Below are 21,719 nucleotides of genomic sequence, written 5' to 3'. Positions count from 1 at the left end.
GGCAGAGAATGAAGCCAACACAGCAGAAGGTCCAGAAATGGAGAGAAACTGAGCCCTGGATGATATGCTTGGAGTCCTGGATCCAGCCCTGCCTGAAGCCATCCCTCGACTTTTCTGTTTTCTAGGCCGATCAATTCCCTTTGGACTTGAGCCACGTAGGGCCAGATTTTCTATCGCTCTCAATTAAGAGAGGCTGACTGGGTGCACAGGGGTCCCTGGGAACATCTCTGGGACTCCGTAGCAGGATCGATACACTTTTCCACACAGTTCATACCTCCATGGCTTTGGACTTGGTCTCCTCCAGGGTCTGCACCAGCTCCACATTGTCCAGCATGTTCCCCGTGGAGGTGGCCAGTTCCCGGAGGAGGGAGTCCTCCAAGCCCTTCAGCAGGTTCTTGTTCTCACTCGTCTCCTGGATGAGATGCTCTCTCTGCTCTTCCAGCTCTCGCCTCTCGAAGGCCACCAGCACGCTCAGCAGCTGGTCCTCCAGGCCTTTCAGTGTGACTGTGGGGGGACGAGGGAGGCCCTCACCACCACGTCCCCCTGCCAGGCTGCTCACCATCTCGTCTCCCCCGCACAACAGTGCCTGGGGCAAGTGGAGGGTGGGCCCGGCATCCCAGGAACACGAGGACTCACTCTCCCACCAATGCCATTCTAAAGCCCCAGGTGACAAATATGGGACAGAGCGAAACAGAGATGCTGTTACCTGGAGTAATGGACAGCAAGTGTGAAGATGCACTAAAATCAAAGCCAGGGCTCCCACATCTTGGGGGACCCTCGTTAGATATCTGGGTTTATACCCAAACTTTTTTTTTTTTTTTAAGCCACGCGGCTTACGGGATCTTAGTTCCCTAACCAGGGATCGAACCCAGGCCCTTGGCAGTGAAAGCCCGGAGTCCTAACCACTGGACCACCAGGGAGCTTCCTAACGCGTACCGAAACCTGATTAACCTACCTAGGAACCCGTGTGACCACCCTAGAAAATGTGGGAAGTTCATTCAAGTTCATAACGGAATTCAATTGAGAGGAAGAGGGAAATCCAAAATCATACTGTGTATTTAGATACACAAATACAGTATAACTTCCTGCTGCGGCAGAAAGGGGTCTCACCTCGCTCCGAGGGTGAATGTCTGAGCCCCGTGGTCCAGACTCAGCACATCTCAAGACACATAACTCATTGCCTTCTAAAGGCCCCCAAACCTTTTGGTGTTGCTTCCTCATTAAGAACTGATTGGTTGGGACTTCCCTGGGGGTCCAGTGGTTAAGACTCCGAACTCCCAATGCAGGAGGCGTGGGTTCGATCCCTGGCAGGGGAACTAAGATCCCGCATGCCGCACGGTGAAGCCTCAAAAAGCAAACCAAAAGGAACTGATTGGTTGACTATGAAAGCTGTTACTCTGAGAATGATTCACCGAATGAAGTGACGTCCCTTGAGAGCCCTGAGCTCAGACTGTGGTCTCCACCTGAAATTCGGCACTGCGGCTCTGTACATGCTTACCAGTATAATTGATCACCATGGCTTTCCCAAACACGGATGGGCCGTATCTGGGGTTGGCCAGCTTGGTGTTCAGATACAGTCTGAAATTCGAATCATAGCCCACTTCCTTGTCTCCCAGTATGATAAATTGCCGTCCTTGGGAGACCTTGATGTTTTTTTCTAAGACGTTATCAATCACAGGGTCGATGTACTCATCCACATCGTGGAACAGGAAAGGCGTCCCGTACTTTATAGATATCTCCAGCTGCTTGAGGAAGTCGGGGTCATTGAAGGAAGCCACCTGGAAGGGAGGGGAGGCAGATGCTAAAAATCAGCTCACTCGCCAAATTCAAGGGGAAAAGAATCCTTGGAGGTGGCAGGGGACATGTCAGCACCTTGAAGGGAGGCAGAGGGGAAAACACAGAACAGGGAGAGAAGCAGGGCACGTAACCTGCATAAACCATGAGGTTCAGGCTCTGAGCAGCCTCTTGTTCAAAAAGCACAGGTCAGCAGCCAAAAGGGATTAGGAGAGAATCTCTTCACATCTCTCAGAAGACCTCAAAAAGGATCCAAACACAGAGTCCACAAAAAAAAAAAAAAAATTCACTCCCCTCCAAACCTTAGGCTTGCTTTCTTATCTCTTTTCTCAAAACATCTGTAAAAATTCTTCCTCTCTTCCAGCCCCTGGGACCTCCTCTTCCCTTCCTCTCCACCCTCTTTTATTACATTGATGTACTTAGCCACTCACCCCATAAGTTGAACCCTCCCTCTTTAAGAGATAGGATGGGGATAGGAGTAGGATGGGGGGCTAGGAGAGGTCTGGCAATTGCAGAACTCTCTGGAAGGCTCAGGGAAGAGGGACATCAAGGAATATTCCTGCACTGATGATATCTGTCCCACTACAGTTCTATGTGAATTTTGGGAGTGGATGTCCCCCCGCCCCGACCTTGGGATGCTTCCCCTACCTGCATGTACATACCCGGAAGCAAGGACCAGAAAAAACAAGGAAAAGATAAAAATGGAAAAACATGAATTGTTAATTATTTCAGTAAAAGGTAACTGGGCCCCCAGCAATTTCACCCCCAAAAATTAAAAACACACGCCCACAAAAAACTTGCACATGAATGTTCACAGCAGCACTGTTCATGACAGCCAAAAAGCAGAAACAACCCAAATGTCCATCAACTGATATGCAGGTAAACAGACTGTGGTCCATCCATGCAACACACTATTATTTAGCCATAAGAAGGAATGAAGTCCTGATACCTGCTACAATATGTGTTGATTAAGCATTTGGAAACAATGTGATTACTACTGTACTCAATACATATCTTTGAGACAGAATGTGTCCCACAAACGTTTATCGAGGCCCGTGTTAGATGCTGGGTTCTGCTGAGCCCTGGAATTGAACGAAGCCTTTGAAAACGTTGGATGCGCTAAGCAGGGAAAATGTATTTTGAAAACATGATGCTAAGTGAAAGAAACCAGTCACAAAAGGCCACATACTGTACAATCGCACTCATACTTAATGTCCAGCACAGGCAGATCTATAGAGACAGAAAATATATTAGTGGTTGTCAGAGGCTGGGGGTTAGGGGCAGGAGGGGAAATGGATGTTCTGGGGGTGGTGATGTCTAAAGGATACAGCATTTTTGGAGGAGGGTGATAAAAACTGATCCTGGTGATTGCTACACAACTCAACATATAATATACTAAAAGCTACTGAACTGTATTCTTCAAACGGATGGATTGTATGGTAGATGAATTATATCTCAATCAAGCCCCTCCCCTGCCCTCCAAAAAGAAAGTGACCGAGCATCTAAGGCCACTTGGCTCTGCACTGAGTAGGGGGGACGCAAAGACGAACACAGCACCGTCTTTGCCTTCACGTGACCCACAGGGCAATGAATAGGCAAAGGGCAGAGTGGAATCCGAGGTGGTTCAAGCCGCCCTCCAAGACTCAACAGGGTGGGCGGGCCAGGAAGGGGAGGGCTCTGCTTGGGGCCTCAGGGTGGTGGCATTTCAGCTCGGCCTTGTGGAGGCCTGGGGACACCGGGGAGCACGGGGCTGGGCCCCAGGATGTGGAGCGGTGTGGGGTGTGTGTCGGGGGCAGCCGTACCCGCAAGTTGTTCTTCTCCTCTTTTCTCTTTATCCAGTTGAGGGCCTGCTGCTGCGGGTCGATGCAGAGGGGGAAGCGGCTGGCCCGGGTGGTGAGGATGCCGTTCTGAACCGAGAGCTCGTCGGGGGGCAGCCCCTGGGAGCCCCACCTGGAAGGGGCAGCGACAGGGGAAATGGGGATTTTTCTGGCCGAGGTGCGAGCCGACGGGGAGCCTCCGAGGCAGGGGAGCTGGGCGGGCAGAGCTCCCTGCCGTCTCTGTGCAGGTGGGTCAGCTGCATGCCCCCCGGGCTCTGTGCCCCGTCCTCCCAGCCCAGGGTCGTCCTCACCTGCTGATCTCAACGTCGTCCGTGAGCAAGTTCTCGAGTCTGAAGGGCTGGCTCAGGGGGATCCCCCGCTCCAGGATGTCACTCTGCCAGACCCGGTTGACCATCTCGTCCCGGAAGTCCCACGTGAAGGCGCCCTCATAGCTCAGGAAGGCTGCGCACAGCAGGCAGTCGCCCAGCAACTTCATGCGCCGGTGCATCAGCTCGTCCAAATCGTTCAGCCACCTGGCGTGGGCGGGGGCTGCCATGAGCAGTCACATTCCGGCACAACCCGAAGGAACCTTCTAGAAGAGCCAGCCTGACACACGGCCGGGAGGGGGCTAGCCAGAAGGAAACCTTTTCTGAGATGTTCTTTGCTTGTAGAGGACAGAGATCGCCAGCTCACTTTGACATTTCCCTGTCTAGTGAACCCAACGTTTTCAAAGGCTTTGTTCAACTCCAGAGCTCGGCAGAACCCAGCATCTAACAGGGGCCTCGATAAATGTTTGGGGGATGAATTTTGTCTCAAAGATATGTATAAAGTACAACAGTAATCACATTGTTTCCAAACATCTAATCAATAGCTTAAAAACACGCCCAGGGCTTCCCTGGTGGCGCAGTGGTTCAGAGTCTGCCTGCCGATGCAGGGGACGCGGGTTCGTGCCCCTGTCTGGGAAGATCCCACATGCCGCGGAGCGGCTGGGCCCATGAGCCATGGCCGCTGAGCCTGCGTATCCGGAGCCTGTGCTCCGCAACGGGAGAGGCCACAACGGTGAGAGGCCCACGTACCGCAAAAAAAAAAAAAAAAAAAAAATAGACATATTGAAAATGGTTTGTTTCCCATAAGCAAACAATATTTTCCAGTGCTTTCCATACCATTTTTACAGGTGTCAGGTAAGAAACTATTGTCACATCCAGTGGACCAGCTATGGCCCAATGGGCCTCTTGCCCATAAGCATCAAACAGCTCCACCTACTGAAAACTGAAGCTCAGGACTGAACCAGCCACAAGGGTCCAGAGACAGAAGTGGGCTCCTCCTCCAGATCCTTCCAGAAGGGACTTGGGGTTAAAGGTCATCAAGAAGCAAACATTCCCAGGCCCTAGGGCACTGGTTTCCCCCCCCCCCCCCCCGTCTCCACTGCTGCCATGCCTCCCCTTAACAGTTACTCAGTAAATAACACTCGATACCTATTTTTAAAAGAATCTATAAAATGGCCATTAGCCACCTTTAAACATGATAATAGTAAAATCAGAACTTTTTCACACGGTTTTCAGCTCAAAATGCAGTGTGGAATAAAGACTCCACATGGCGAGAAATGGTGCTGTGGACGTTCACTCACAAACCACAAAGTCTGGCTTAGAGCTACTTAGCGGGAAGGCCCATTACCCAGGCTGACCTGACGTTCTCAGACCCCAGCCCCGAGATGAGCTTGTCGGCCGCGATCAGCCGTCTCTCCATGATCTCGGCTTCTTCCTGCAGCTTCTGCTTCTCCAGTATGGCCGCCTCGTACTTGGTCCCCAGAGCTTCCAGTTCTCTCTGGATCGCTGCCAGCTCATTCTGGATCCTCTCCAGTTCACGTTTGGTCAAGGAAAAATTCCGCTCCAGCCTGGCCAGCTATGTGAAGACAAGGGAAAAGCACAGCAGTGAGGTGGGAATAAGACAGTCTCACACCTGGGCTTATGTCCACCTGCAATTTTTTTTTTTTTTTTGGGCCATGCCACGAGGCTCGTGGGATCTTAGCTCCCCGACCAGGGATCAAACCCGGACCCACGGCAGTGAAAGCGCTGAGTTCTAACCACTGGGCCACCAGGGAAGTCCTCCACCTGCATTTCTAATGCTGTCCCTACCCTCTGGGGCCACCCTATGTCATAGCGAGGCACATGGCTTCTTTTCTTAGTGACCTCTTCAATGGTTTGATGCAAAAGCCCTACATCCCATTAGAAAAAAGACGTCCTGCATCTGAGTTAGCAGACGGCTTAATTTTCGTGGGTACTAGGGTCCCAGTAAGAGGACCCTGTGATTCTAAGCCAAAAACTCAAAAGAATGCACTGAAGACTGTATTGGTCCTACTACGGGTTCTAAGTTTTCTGAGTGATAAAATCCTGACTTATAAAACAATGTCAAAATATGGCTCAAAACAATAGAATCAACCTTACACAATTCTCTTTGTATTGTGTCTTCTGCATGTTCCTTTAACCCAGTGGTTCTCAACAGGGACCGACTTTGCCCCCCAAGGGACACATGACAATGTTTGGAAACATTTCTGGTTGTCAGAACTTGAGGGAAGGGACGACGGCATCCAGTGGGTGGAGGCCAGCGAGGCTGCTTAGTACCCTGCAGTGTCCAGGACGGCCTCCCCCAAAAGAAGGATCCAATCTAAAGCGTCAGTAGCACCCAGGGTGAGAAACTCTGTTTTAGCCCTCGAGAATGATTTTACCCTCTTTTCTTCAAACATCTTTCAGACTTTGGTTCTGTCGGTTCACATTACATCTAAATGAGAGCTATAATTCAGGGTTATCATTTACTGGGGGAAAAAATGTTTATGCAGTTTAGAACCAGAACCTTGCCAGAATTTCTCCAGTAAAGCTGTGGACACATTCATTCTGACTCCAAAACAATCTCTTGGCAGAAGTGTGCAGGTCTTACAGATGGGCAATACCTGGTCTCTCTTGGGCTTGATTTCTCTAAAGACGTCACAGTAGCCCATCACAGCTTCCACAAATTTCAGCATCCCCAAGCCTGCCCTGCTCACGGCTTCCATTTCCTCAGTCGTGGTATTGAGGGTCTTCAAGAGGCCTAAAGGTCAAAGACGCAATGATTTCGATGAGCGGTGAGCTTCGTCTTGGGAAAATAAAATGGGAAGTAAACTGCCTACTAACAAAGTAAGTGTAACTAGTTCCTTCTCCTTGGTAAGCCTGTGAGTGGGATCTGGACAGCTTTCCCAGGGACAACAGGTGGGTCCAACCCCGAATGAATTTTGTGTAAGTGGATGTTTAAGATGTGAGTGAGGGGCACATGTTACTGCCACCCAGGACATCCTATGACACAGGAACTTGCGTGTGACACCCAGCAGCCCCCAGAGACCCAGGGCATCAGTGGGGACCCCCCAACTGGGCACCAAGGTGGCTCAGAGCTGGCAGCTAACTGGGGTTCATAGGTCACTACAGGGCACCATCACCTCCACCTGCACCCTCACCCTGGGAGTAACTTCACATAAATGGAAACCCATCCAACGATCGGGTAAAGAGAGTCCCTTGGGTTTTTGTAGTTGTTGTTATCCTTTGTGTTTCGATTAGCTTTGTTTTTGTGGGTTTTTTTTTTTTTTTGCGGTACGCGGGCCTCTCACTGTTGTGGCCTCTCCCGTTGCGGAGCACAGGCTCCAGACGCACAGGCTCAGCGGCCATGGCTCACGGGCCCAGCTGCTCCGCGGCATGTGGGATCCTCCCGGACCGGGGCACGAACTCATATCGCCTGCATCGGCAGGCGGACTCTCAACCACTGCACCACCAGGGAAGCCCCTGTTTTGTTTTTTTTTTTAAGTGGCTGAAAAAATGCACTGATGGTCAAGTTCTGAACAAACCACCGTGATAAACAGTGACACAATGAACTTTTATTGCCTTTGAAAAAGACTAGCATCATTCTCACTGGCTAAGCTCTGGGGCAGGTCAGGAACCAGGCTCAGGGGGAACGCAGGCATCTGTAACTGAAATGCGGGCATGGGGTGGGTGGTGCCGCCCCCCCTCCTCACCCACCCTCCAGGACCTACAGAAGACTTCATACTGGCAAAAGGCACAAGGGAAGTCAAGGTTAGACCAACTTTTTTTTTTCTTCCCCGAATACCCATTTTTAAAAATTGAGGCAAAATTCACATAACATTAAATGAACACGTTAAAGTGTATAATTAAACACGTTCAATAAACATGGTAAACAATAAACACGCTAAAGTGGCATTTAGTAGATTGACAAGATTTTGCAGGCCTCACCTCTGTGTAGTTCCAAGACATTCTCCTCATCTCCAAAGGAAACTTCAGAGCTGTTAAGCAGTAACAACCCATTTCCCCTCCCCAAACCCTGGCAAACACTAATCTGCTCTCCATCCCTGTGGATTTACCTATTTACCTACGGACACTTCATATAAATGGAATTACAATACGTGACCTTTTATGCCTGGCTTCTTTCACTTAGCATCACGCTTTTGAGGCTCATCTATGCTGTAGCACACAGCAGCACTTTGTTCCTTTGTATGACTGAATAATATTCCAATGTGTGGATATGTTTGTTCTTGTTCATCCATTCATCCACTGATAGATATCTGGGTTGTCTCCACCTTCTGGCTATTGTTAAACAGTGCTGTCAGGAACATCTGTGTATAAGCTTTTGTTTGAATACCTGTTTTCTATTCTTTGGGGTCTATACATAGGCGTGGAGTGGTTGGGACACATGGTAATTCTATGATTAACTGTCTGAGGAGCTGCCAAACTGTTTACCACACCATTTTACATTTCTACAAACAACGTACGAGGGTTGCAACTTCTCCATATCCTCCCCGACACTTGTAGTTTTGTGTGGTTTTGTTTAAATTATACCATCCTAGTGGGTCTGAACGGTACCTCATTGCGGTCTGATCTGCGTTTTCCTAGTGACTAATGTTACGCATATTTTCATATGCTTATTAGCAATTTGTGTATCTTTTTTGGAGAAATGTCTATTCAAGTCCTCTGCCCACGAGACCAGTTCTTGGCACCACTACGCCCATCGGACAAGATGCACAGAAGACCAGGCAGGGCGGGCTCCATGAGAGAGTCATGTATCCTACTAGGGAAAACCAGACCCGTTGCTGAACCACACATTCAGCGGGCATCCACTGCCACTGCCCAACCAGCAACCATCCTCCCTGCCGCTGTCTTCCTCTGGGGACGATCATTCCCCCTCTTCCATCGGCAACGCCACGGCGACACCATCTGACCACGATGGGCGGGTCTGCCTGCGACAAGCCCTCTCCTTACTCTCCCTCCCGGCCCCAGAGACTGAGCCGCCAGGCTGGCAACCAGCCTGGCTGTTCCTACATCTGTCTACACTCACCTCTGATATTTTTAACTTGGCTCTGGGTAACTGAATCAAAGTCAATCTCCATCAGAGACCTCAGGAAGTTGGGGTCGGACATCATGCCTTTGGCGGTTTTCCAGTTGAGTTCTCTGTACCCCTTCATGATGAGGATGCATTCACAGACCGTCTGCACCTGCTTCGGGGGCTTAGCAAACGACCTGGGGAGAAACGGATGCACACGCGGGTCAGACGCAGGATGTGGCCAGGATCTGGCCTGAATGAGAGTTCCGAAAAATTGGTGAGTCGTTTCTTGGATGCGATACCGCGTGGAAACAACGGAAGCCACATCTCAACACCGACTCGTGCCCCTGGGGGTGGGCTTCTCCAGGGGCAGGGACTGGGTCTCATCTATCATGTGCCACGTCAGGCTCCTGGAATCGGACTCGGCGCCAGGAACACAGCAGGGTGTCGTTCAACGCAAACCCAGGCCACCCCTGAATCCGCAGCTCAGGGTGGAGCCTGAGCATCTGTGTTTTTAAGGACACCCTGGGGTGATTCCTCAGACTCTAGGTGGTAGCCGCTGTCATTATTGTCATTATCATCATCATCCTATTTTCCACTTAGGAGATAAAGAAACAGAGCTCAAGTGTTTGGATGGCCTGCCTGTGTCCACATGGCCCATCCCGCACCCTGGCGTCCTTCAGGCTCTGGAAGTTGTTGTCTCTGTCTTTGATGAAGTTAGACCATCACTCTGCTGCTCCAACACTCGGGTGTCCAGCACCCTCGACCCTCCGGAGAACTGGAAACCCAAAAGGATCAGGAGGCGGAAAGGCTGCATCGGCGTAAAGACCCAAGAAGGAATGAGTCGCACACTGACTGTACCCAGTGGGCCCACTTGGCAAAGTCTATAAAAGCCGTGGAGAAGACGATGAAGAAAAAGCAAAGGAAAGGAAGAGCCCCCGGAGGGCAGGGAGCGGCCTGGGGAGAGGCCAGAGTGCCCCAGAGGGAGGGGGAGGGAGACACGGAGCGAGAACAACCTGACCCGCACAGCAGTGTGGAGGCTCTGAACCCGGCAACCCCCAGACCCCTCCTGGCCCCGGGACCCCCGCTCACTGCCTGAGGAGCCACACAGCTTGGGGACAAGCCAGGGCAATGCCTCCAGCACCAAGCCTGATGATTAAAGTAATGGTCCTGAGTCACCAGGGAAAGGTTCAATGATGCGGCCTTAGGCGCTCACGAAAGCAGGCATGCTGCCAACTGTTTTTAAAAGGTTCCCTTCGGGGCTGCTGAAGGTCAGGGCCCGGCCACGCTCTCTGAATAATCCGAGGAGGAGGGATGATGATGTCGATGATGATGACGATGATGACGATGATGATGATGATGATGATTATCCTCAGTGAGATGTTTTCAGACACAAGTCAGAAAAAGCCTCGGGGTGGCGTCCTGAGCCCTCCGGAAAGTTAGGAACGGTCCGGGGTTCTCAGCTTTCCCATCTATCAAATGGGGAAGCGGACCCGGAACCTTTCAGCTCCCAAAGCCTTTGAGTGGAGTTCTCTGTTACCAGTGTACAAACCACGCCCAGGAACCTCGTTTATCCAGAACACAGTGTTGTGGTGCCAGATAGCCGAGGGGCTCGAAAAAGTAAGGTTACAAGTCTGAGAAATGAAAGCGTTTCTGTTTCACTAGATTCCTTTCTTCCATCACAAAAGAAACTCAGGGGGGGACTTCCCTGATGGTCCAGTGGGTAAGACTCCACGCTCCCACTGCAGGGGGCCCGGGTCCGATCCTTGGTCTGGGAACTAGATCCCGCATGCCACAATTAAGAGTCCACATGCCACAGCTAAGACCCAGCGCAGCCAAAATAAATAAATAAATAATTTTTAAAAAGAAAAGAAAAGAGATTCAGGGAGAGAGAGACAGACAGACAGAGGTGACGCCATGTTGCCTTCCCTGGAGGAGAATACCCATCACAAGCCCCACTCCCCACCCCCTCACTCTACCCCAGACCCTCTGACCGTCTCCGCTTTTCCCCCCTGAGTCAAGCCCCTTCTAGCCCCGCTCCAGCCTCCATCCCACGTCTCAGTTTAAATGTCACTTCCTGGGGGTCATCTTCCCTGACTACCCACCCCCCAGACTAGTTCAGGTTCCCCCATTATCCACAGTCATAGCAACAAAGACCCTCCCTTCCTGACCTCCTCCTGGGTAATTTTGCTGTACACGTGAGAGTCCCACGTGCACACCCGTGCCTCCCCCAGACCGTGGGCTGGCTCCATGCGGTGAAGACCCCCTGCCTGGCCCATTGCCTCTCAGCCCCAGTGCCAGCAGGGGGTGGGCGGGCGGTAGGCACCCAATGATACTGAATGAAGGAAAGGAAGCAAAGTAAAACTGCAGGCCAGTAACAAAGGGAGCCTTTTGTACTCCAGAGGAACAGCTAATCTTCATTACTCCTAATCTTCCTGCCTTAACACTTAATGATCTCTGCAAAGGGGATTGAGCATTACAGAAAGGAAGTGCTATTGAAAGAATTAAAGGATTATAAAATTGTCAAGACCTAAATGCTGGCTCATCACCCTTAACATCCCAGTGGCCTAAACAAAGCCAGACTGTACTCCTCTGCATCCAAACTCATTAAACCCAAAGAAAAATCCCAAAGAGATCAAAGATCTAAATGTAAACACTATAAAAGTACTAAACTATAAAAGTACAGGATGAAACCATGGGGAAATTGTTTTACAATCTTCCAGTTGCAAGGCCTTTTAAGTATGAGGTAATAGCGAAAGCCACAAAATAAAATATTGCTAGAAGCTGCCACGTAAAACTAATAATTTATACACGGCAAACACAGGCACGCACAAAAACCTCCTAAATAGTCAAATGGCTGATGACAAACTGGGAAAACTATTTGCAACCCGCATCATGAATAAAAGCTAGTCTCCCATTATATAAAAAGCCCACAGAAATGGATAAGAAAAAAAAAAAAAGGCAACAGTAACAGCAATCCACAAGATAAATGGGCAAAGCACATAAACAGTTCACAGAAAATGAAATACACAGGACTCTGACACACATTCTTCACATATGAAATAAAGGCCCACCTCACTCAGCAAAAGGGGAATGCACATTACAACGACACAAATGCCATTTTTCATCTATAAAACAAGCAAAAAGCCAAGTGTTTAGTAGCGCCCTCTGTTGGTAAGGCCATGGAAAAGCAGGTGCTCGCATGTATTGCCAGTGGGAGTGTAAATGCGTTCCACGCCTACGGGTGGGCATTAGGCAACAGCTACTGACGTTATAAACACACACACCTTGGAAGCCAGCAATTCCACTTCTGAAAATGTGTCCTTCCAGTGGACTTGTGCAGAGTGAAGTAAGACAGGGTTATTCTTTGCCACACTGTTTGTAAAGGCAAAAGACTGGAAATAAGCTAAAAATTCATAAATTGAGGTGGATTAAATAAATGACGGCACAGCCATCCAATGGATTATGATGAGCTATTTTTAAATATTGAGGAAGTTCTCATATAACAACATGCAAAAGATCTCCAAGGTCTCAAGCAAAAACACTAAGATGCAGAAAAATACGTATAGTATATTACCAATTATATTTTAAAAGGAAAGAAAAAAGGCTACGGAAGTATCCCTTGTTCTACAACCCTTAGAGTCCAACGTCGGGAACTGAAGAGACACTTGTATATCTGGTTGCCTTGAACATGTACAAAAGCTGTCTGAATGGATATGTAAGTAATGAATGGCAACAGTTACCTGTCGGGTGGGTGGTGAGGGGAACTAAGTTGATGGCGGACAGGTGAGAGGGGGCTTTTCATAGCACATCATTTTGATGTTGGAACCATGACCCTAGCTAATGTTTACATGGCACTGACTCTGTGCTCAACTCAGTTCTGAGAGCTCTTTACGTAATAGCTCACTGGAACCTCGTAACAACCCCGATGCCATGGGGACAGTTATTATCATCCACATTTTACAAACAAGGAAATTGCAGCACAGAGAGGTTAGGTGACTTATCGAAGGTCACACAGCCAGTAAGAAGCAAAGCCATGCATCAACATATTACCTGTTCCAATAATTACAATTTTAAGAAGTATTCCTTTTGGGCCATAGGCCACTTTCATTTTCTCGGGGGTGATGCAGGCACCCCATCTAACTGCAGGGGACACATATCAAACTCTCCATGTGGTCCCATGGAAATCCACTCTTGGATTAGATAAATACTCCTTCCAAACAAATACTCAAAAATCCTTCCCAACTCTCTGCTCTCAGAACGTTTTTATGCTGCTGACCTGGAAGGAGTGCCCCAAATCTGTATAACCAGTGGTTGGATGTTTCCTTTGGAAATGTGCATGTTGAGGGTCTCTCCCACAGCTCAGTCTAAACTCCCAGCGCGTGCTACTGCAGTTTTAAAACGTCCATCCTTATACCTTCACTGCGATCACACTGCGAAGCTCTGAAATCATGACCTCTTGCTAAGAGCAGCAGCAGCTCCGGATGACCCCCCAGGAGTGACTAGGGCCCCTGCCCTGGAACTGGCTGAACGTTCTGTTCAACCCACATGTTCCACAAATGAGCCAACAGCCAGAGCACAACCCTTAGCAAAAGCGATGAGCTCCGAGAAGCAGCCCCACCCGCCAGGAACGCAGAACGCAGGGCAGCTCCCAGCCTGCAGACAGGAGTCTCTCTCACTCACAGGAGACCTGACTGCGGGACCAGAAGGATGGAAACCCTTCTGAAAACGAGGCTGCGACGGGGAGTGAGGAGAGAGCCGAGGCTCCTGATGCAGGGACACGCGTGGGGGGCCTGGCAGCACGATGACGGGCGGGGGGTGGTGGAGGGGGCAGACGGGACACCGTTTCTTCCTGGCTTCCCTCACGGTGCTAAACTTACCAGCGAGAGCCACGAACGGTGCCCTGGGGGGACCACGCCCCGCGGGGGGAGGGGAGAAGCGCCACACCAGACCCCTCTTCTGGACAGCAAATGGGCCCTCTGGCTGCGGGGGATGGAGTCATTTTACAGACTGATTTGCAGAATGTCTGGGGCCACAGTAAAGACCCACTCTCCCAGGACTTCCCTGGCGGTCCAGGGGTTAGGGCTCAGTGCTTTCCCTGCCAGGGCCCAGGTTTAACCCCTGGTCAGGGAACTAAGATCCCACAAGCCGCGCGGTGTGGCAAAAAAACAAAACCAACCAAACAAACAAAAGACACTACTCTCCCCACCTGTCAAAGGCCAGCATTTGGCTAGAAATGGATGCGGGCACACCCCATCCACTCTCAGCCTGTGACACGCCTAGCCTGCATCCAGGGCCCTGCCCCTTTTAGGGCAGACACTCCTCTGTCCTTCCCGCAAAGAGGACTGACTTACAAGGCTCCAGCTCTCCCACCAGCCCCTTCGGGAACCCAGCCTCCTTCCGTGAGTCAGCCTGGGTTCAAGGCCAGTGGGCCATGGTACCAACTGGCTGGGAGGCCTGAGGCAAGTCAGCTCACCTCCCTGGGCTCCACGTCCCTCAGCTGCGAATGAAGACGATGACAATCCCCACCACGGAAAGTGCCGGGCACAGCGGCCGGCACAGAAATGCCGAACAGCCATGATTATCTCATAATTACTGTCAGGAGTGACCCTGGTGGCCGAGCACGCTGTGGGGGGATGGCCAGCCGTTACCTGATCTCGGTCACGTCCGACTTGTCCAGTTTCTGCAGCTCCAGCTTGGCGGCCTCCAGGATGGGCATGACCTCGGCCAGGGCCGCCTCGGCCGCAGCCTTCTCCGCCGCGATGATCTTGTTTTGCTCCTCTATCTCCGTGGCTTTTTCCTCCGCCAGCTTCTTCTTTTCCTCCGCTATGGGGGGGAGGGGGAGGTCAGTGAAGCCCCTGGGGCATGGGGAGGACGGACCACCGCTCCCGAGCCAAAGCAGCGCAGCCCTCAAAGGTGGGCGCGGGGCGGAGGGGGCTGAATGAGCTTCGGCCAATATGGCGGCCTTGGGCGTTCCCACTGGGACAGATGTCCTCACGGCGCCTGGGGTCCCCAACACAGGGACAGCTGCTGCGACTCGGACCCTCCTTGACTGTGTCCCCCTCCCCCCGCCCCACTCCATCCCACAAGACAGCCTCCAGCCCTGCCTGGCCAGTGTTAGCTGAGGACATCAGAGTGCCCGCCCTGTTTTTCTGGCTCACAGACATCTCTCTGGTTCTTCATCAGCTTTTCCTACATTCATTCAGCCCAGCTCAAAAGCCACCCTCCCCTGAGGTCACTCTCAGTCTCGTCACTCTGTTCATTTGCTTCATGACACTAATCACAATCTGAAATTTCATCTGATCCCTGGCTTGTTGATCGGCCCCACTCACTAGAAACGTAAGCATCTCCCCGACGGCTGTGACCCCAGCGTTTAGAACAAAGCTTGGCTCACAGTAGGTGCACTGGCTCGAATAGTGTCCCCCTCACAATTCATGGCCACCCAGAACCTCAGAAAGTCACCTTATTTGGAAAGAGAGTCTTTGTAGATGTAATTAGTTAACACGAGGTCATACTGGGTTAGGGGAGGTCCTAAATCCAATGACTGTGTCCTTATAGAAGGCCATGTGAAGACACAGAGGGGGGAAGGTCACGTGACAATGGAGGGGCAGAGATGGGAGGGATGCGTCCACAAGCCAAGGAGCGCCCAGGATCGCGGGCCACCACCAGAAGCTGGGAGAGGCCAGGAAGCGTCCTCCCCTAGAGCCTGTGGAGGGAGCGGGGCCCTGCCGAGACCTTCACTTCAGACTCCTGTCCTCCAGAACCGTGACAGAATAAACAAACGCCTGTTGCTTTAAGCCGCCCAGTTTGCGGTGCTTTGTTATGGCAGCCCCAGGAAAAGAACACAGTAGGTATTCAATCAAGGTACGCTGAATTCAGCAGTCTCTCCCTGATGGGGCGTTCTCTCGGGACTCATCCTCACAAGTCCACAAGCAAGCGTTCAGGTTGGCTGATTCAAAATGTGAACTGCAGGAGAACGTCTAATGGATCCAGCCGGGGCTGGAACAAGCCCAACCCGGCAGCCCAGACTGCGGGTCAAGAGCAGACGGGGTGCCAAAGCCAAGTTGGGGTGCTGTGACCAGAGTAATGAAAAGTGGGTCCTGTGGATAGGGCCTGACACGATACGGCTGGAATGGAACTGAACCGAGGTCCTATGCAGAAGCGACACAAACGTGGGCTAGGAAGAGAATACCCAGAGGCAGGGAGGTTGAGTGGCTTCTGCAGAAATCCGAGGAGGAGCCGAGGAGGACACGCGTCAGAACACGGGATTCTGAGAGACGACAGAAACAGGGAGTCCCAAGACCCAGGGAGAAGGAGGGTTAGGGGTCGTGGCAGAGCTGCAGCTTAGGAGTTGTCCTGTGTGAGAGTGGTGTAAAGTAAGCCAGTTCCAGGAATTCCCTGGCGGTCCAGTGGTTAAGACTCTGCACTCCCAATGCAGGGGGCCTGGGTTCGAGCCCTGGTCGGGGAACTAGATCCCGCATGCATGCCGCAACTAAAAAAAAAAGATCCCGCATGCCGCAACAAAGATCCCGTGTGCTGCAACTAAGACCTGGCACAAATAAATAAATAAAAAAAAAGAAAGCCAATTTCTTAGAGCAGGAGGGAACCAGACCAAGGGCAGCCGCCAGGCCAGGAAGATCAGGTGAGGGGCCCAAGAAAGGACCCGGAGACAGGCTCACATCAGAACCAAGCAAGTTCCAAGTGAATGACGCTCAGGCCGAGGTCATCTAAACCGACCCAGTTCACTAGCTCATTGAGGGTAAAGAGATGACTTTTCCACATCCTGGCAAATCCTCAAGCTACCAGCTGTGGGTCCTGCCTATGGTAACGTCTTAGTGCCTATTATAGGGGGCTTGACGCTAACTCAGAAAAAATAGCAATGCGAGGGTCAAAAGATGCCAGTTCCTACAAGTGGCTTCCCATCGATGTCCCCCAGTGGAGCACTGTCCTGTTTGGGTTTTTTTTTGGCGGGGTGGGGCGTGGGGTGTCCCGACCCCCACAGTTGGACCCGCACTCACCTATGGCTGTATTGGTGGCGATCTCCTCCAGCAGAGCCTCGCAGGCAGCTGACTTCTCCGCCAGCACAATCTTCTGCTCGGCCAGCTTCTGGTTCAGCTCGTCCAGCTGGATGGTGGCCTCCTTCAGCTTGTCCAGCCCCCCCTCCAGACGCTTGCACTGAGCTGAGGAAAGGGAACACAGGTATTCACCCTCCAGGGGGCGCTGTTCCCAACACACCCAGACAAGCGTTCCAGAGCGATCCGTCCAAGTTGGGCTCACCGGAAAAAAAAAAATCATTTTCATGAGATGTCAAGCATCTATCAGTACCTCCATTGCCGTTTGGGGATGGCATCTTCCAAAATGAATGTATTTCTGAAAATAACCATTTGTTTGGCAAACAACCAGAGCCAGAGCATTTTAAAAAAACATCGTCCAGCAGGGCATGTTGCTCTCATCAAATAGTATCTCTAATGCAATGAACATTTAGAGCTAAGAAAGTGCATGGCCCAGCACAGAAAAACAAAAATAAAAGCATGCCAGGCCCACACAGACGAATCACTCTGAAATGCAAAATCCAAAATGTGCTTTGCTTTGCCTCAATCCTGAGTGTGCCCAATCTTGCTAAGAAATGTCCGCTTAAGGAAAAGATCAGCTGTTGGATCTTTATTCGTAAGTAATAACAATTCCTGTTAACCGTCCCATTCCCAAGTCTTACCTATATTATACTGAGTTTTCTCATCCAGTAATTTCGAATACGTGTTAATAAAATCCAGGTAGTTCTTGGGAGTTACGTAGTTGCTGCGCCTCAATTTCTGTAGAAATTGTTTACTGAATTCACCCACGGATTCGTGGACCAAAACAACGTGTTCTACCAGATCTTCCATATTTTCTACTGGGATCAGCGGATTAGTCCCTGAAGAGGAAGGAATGGAAAAGGGTGGCTCATAAAGAAAGGAAAGGAGCAGTTCCTCAAAAAGTTAAACATGGAATTCCCATGTGACCCAACAATTCCACTCCTAAGTTTGTACCCAAAAGAACTGAAAAATGGACACAAGGAGATTCTTGGACGCCAATGTTCTTAGCAGCACTATTCACAGTAGCCAAAAGTGGGAACCATGTCCAAGTGTCCATCAACAGATGGATGGATAAACAAAATATGGTCTGTCCATAAATGGAATATTATTCAGCCTCGAACAAGAAGGAAATTCTGACACACGCCACAACATGAATAAACTTGGAAAACACGCTAAGTAAAAGAAGCTAGACACAAAAGGACAAATGTTTCATGATTTGACTTACATGAAATATCTAGAGTTGGCAAATTCGTAGAGACAGAAAGTATATTAGAGGTTACCAGGGGTTGGGGGCAGGTCTGGGAGGACAAGCAGTGAGTGTTCAGCGGGGACAGAGTTCCAGTTTTAAAGATGAAAAAGGTTCTGGAGATGGATGGTGGCAGCAGTTGCACAACATGGTGAATGTGATTAGTGTAACAGAGCACACTCAAAATGGTTAAAAACCGTTAAAGTGGCAAATTTTGTACATTTTACCACAGTAAACTATGATATAAAAATGTTTTAATAGAAAAGAGCAGTTATCACTTGTCAGTGGCTTTTCTGGACCACAGTACTGATCCACGCTCTGGTAATTTCTCTAAGAACACAGAAAGCCAATTCTCTGTCCCTACTGGTAGGAAGGCTAAGGCAGTGTAGTAGGAGGGGCTTGAGATTCCAGGAGAGAAATTTGCTCAGTGTCCCTGCTGTATCCCCTGTACCCAGCACATACTGGGCACAAGGTAGGTCTTCCTGTAAGTCTGCTGAAAGAATTAATCATCACTCCCGGTGCCAAAACCACATCACTTGGATTATCTCACAGATGGCAAAATACTTTCACCTCAAAGCAGAAAATGAAGGAAGGAAGTATGACCAAAAGCATGCATTCATCGAGATTCTGCATATTTGATCTTGCATGCATTCATCGAGATTCTGCATATTTGATCTTGAATTATACCAGGGATTAGCAAACCACAGCCATGGGCCAATTTAACAGCACGCATGAAAAGCTTTGCCTCACAAATATCCATACTTATGGGTAAACCTACAGCCTGCAGGACAAATCCGGCCGACCACCTGTTTTTGTAAATCAAGTTTTATTGGCACACGACCACGCCCGTTCATTTACATATCGTCTAGGGCTGCTTTCCTGATGCGATGGTGGAATTGAGTAGTTGCAACAGAGACCATATGACCTGCAAAGCTGAAAATGTTTATCATCGGGTCATTTACAGAGAAAGTTTGCTGATCCCTGAGTTATATCATCAGGAAAGAGTCATTCTCTTAGCCCCCTTCCCCAAAAGACTGCGATCTGCCTACCAAGGGGGACGAGTTATTTATTTATTGAATACGTATTTATAAGGCTGGCGCTATTTACAAGGTCACCCAGTGTCATAAATCTGCTCAAGTTAGGTCCAGATAAAAAGTTCTTCCCTGAGGATAAACTGACTTGCTTTCTTATTTTGAAGATTAAAATTAATAATCAAGGCCTCGGGGCTTGGAAACTGTACATCAAAATCAACATTGATGGATAATCAGTTTACCGAAAGGTCCTTCAGGCATCCTTGGGGTCAGGGGTCAGCACACTTACTCTGTAAAGAGCCAAACAGTAAATATTTAGGCTGTGTGGGCCGTAGAGTCTCTGTGGCAATTACTCAGCTTTGTGGTTGTAGCATAAAAGCAGCCGTAAGACAGTGTGTTTATTACGTGTGTGCCAATAAAACTGCATTTACCAAGACAAGCGGTGGGCTGAATTTGGCCTTCAGGCCAGGGTTTGCTGACCCCTACTTTGGATGATACCGAATCAATTTTTATCCCATGTTGTCCTTGTAAATCCCCCGAAATCTCTTTGGACGAAAACACAATATAAATCAAAAGACGCTAACAAACTCAAACACCATTCACGGCCATGGGGGTTAATGGTGACAGAATCTACTGGACCAAAATTCAGAGTCAGAAAAAGGATAACAAATTGCTTTGTTATACTGTTAACATGGTCCCCACATTAGCTGTCACTTACCTAAAAATGACTTAGCCACTGCGTGCAGAGCTTGGGAAGGCCAGGGCGTGAACCAGTCGATACCAGTGTTATTTACTAGACCTTGAAAAGAGAGAGAAACAAACGAGATGATTGCTCTGCAACTCCGCGATGCTCGAGAACATGGATGCCGGCTTTGGTACCCAACACATTGGTGAGTGAGCCGGGCGGGTCCAAAAATAATGATCGAGGGACTTCCCTGGCGGTCCAGTGGTTAGAACTCTGCGCTTCCAATGCAGGGGGCGCGGGCTCGACCCCTGGTCGGGGAACTAAGATCCCGCATGCCGCGCAGCCCGGCCAAAAATTTTAAAAAATAAGTAAATAAACAAAAATAATGATCAAAAGCAGGGTTTCTCAGCCTCGGCACTATCGACACGTGGCCGGATAATCCTGTCTGGTGGGGCTGTCTGTGCACTGTGGGATGTTTGGCAGCCCCCTGGCCTCTATCAACTAGATACCAGTTGGATACGTGGCCGCCCCCCCCCAGAGTTGTGACAACCAAAAATGTCTCCAGGCATTGAGAAATGTCCCCCTGGGGGAGCAAAACGGCCTCCCTCTGCTCTAGGGGCAGGTACTGCACCTTCCATGAGGCTGTCAGAATCTTCCCTGATGGAAGGGCACGGAGAGCTACACTGCACTCGCTATGGGCCTTGCACCTGAGACCGTGAGCATTTCCTCGTGTCAGAAGGATAACAGCCATCCAGCGGCAACACGAGAGCCTGTTGGCAGATGTGAGGGGCTGCTCGGGGCTCATCCGACATGGCAGGGCCCACATTTCAACCTAATGACCATGGCATGGGTCACTTTGCTGGTGGAACCTCATATGTCATTCCCTCCCTAAGGCACGTGCCCTGCTGAAGGGGGAAAAATGGATTTGCAGGCTCTGCTCAAGGGCACCTGGGAAATTTCTGCAGCGGGTCCTCAGGGTGTCCCCCACCGGCGACATGCCCAGGACGATGTGCAGGTTATCCGCACTCTTGTTCACGAAGTACTGCCACGTGGACTCCTTGGCCGGGCCCATCCCTCGCTCCAAAGCCTCTTGTCCAATCTGACTGAGGATAGACTCCTTCTCCTCTTCTGGGAAAAGCGTGGGCACGATTCCTAGAAAACAAAGGCCAGGATTCTGTTTAAGTTCCAGGGTTATTATCTCTCGCGGCACTGAAATGGCAAGAAGCACTGCGTCACGAAAGGGCAGTGGATGCCGAGTCCAGAGCGCAGGGCTTGGGCCCCAACTCTGAGACCCAAGGCTCACTTGCCGTGTGTGTGAATCCCCTTGAGCCTCAGTCGCCTCATCTGTGAAATGGAAATAACAAGTGCCTCCTGCTTACCTGGGCGCGTTATCGTGAGCATCAGAGCAGGGCTTCTCAACTGGGGACAACTCTGCCCTTCCCAAGGGACATCTGGCGATGTCTGAAGGCATTTTTGGTTGTCCCAACATGTGTGTGTGTGTGTGTGTGTGTTGCTGTGTGTGTGTGTGTTGTGGGGCGGCGGTACTAATGGCATCTGGAGGCCAGGGATGCTACTAAACATCCCATAATACCCAGGACAGCCTCCACAACAAAGAATGATCCCAGCCCTAATGTCATCGGTGCCAAGGAGGAGAGGCAAAGCCTTCATTCTGCAGCAAAGCATAAGAGCTTCAGAGCTATTTGCCCTCGATCCTTTGGG

General features: G+C 50.3%; 1 protein-coding gene across 1 annotated transcript in view; it reads right to left on the bottom strand.

The window, feature by feature from the left end:
* The window catches only part of DNAH10 (dynein axonemal heavy chain 10), a 147,208-nt gene that overhangs the window by 13,748 nt on the left and 111,741 nt on the right, over positions 1-21,719 (bottom strand). Inside the window, exons 53-64 of the mRNA XM_060121495.1 lie at positions 20,949-21,152; positions 20,034-20,114; positions 17,680-17,877; positions 16,985-17,146; positions 14,618-14,792; positions 8,982-9,163; positions 6,559-6,695; positions 5,296-5,513; positions 3,923-4,144; positions 3,597-3,744; positions 1,499-1,778; positions 275-504 (exon numbers count right to left, since the gene is read on the bottom strand). Of these exons, the coding sequence (XP_059977478.1) occupies positions 275-504; positions 1,499-1,778; positions 3,597-3,744; positions 3,923-4,144; positions 5,296-5,513; positions 6,559-6,695; positions 8,982-9,163; positions 14,618-14,792; positions 16,985-17,146; positions 17,680-17,877; positions 20,034-20,114; positions 20,949-21,152 (2,237 nt within the window). The remainder of the gene's footprint in view (positions 1-274; positions 505-1,498; positions 1,779-3,596; positions 3,745-3,922; positions 4,145-5,295; positions 5,514-6,558; positions 6,696-8,981; positions 9,164-14,617; positions 14,793-16,984; positions 17,147-17,679; positions 17,878-20,033; positions 20,115-20,948; positions 21,153-21,719) is intronic.

Source organism: Lagenorhynchus albirostris, chromosome 14, assembly GCF_949774975.1.
Source record: "Lagenorhynchus albirostris chromosome 14, mLagAlb1.1, whole genome shotgun sequence".
NCBI lineage: Eukaryota > Metazoa > Chordata > Mammalia > Artiodactyla > Delphinidae > Lagenorhynchus > Lagenorhynchus albirostris.
Note: the sequence above shows the minus strand (reverse complement) of the source record. Positions and strands in the feature narration are given on the sequence as shown.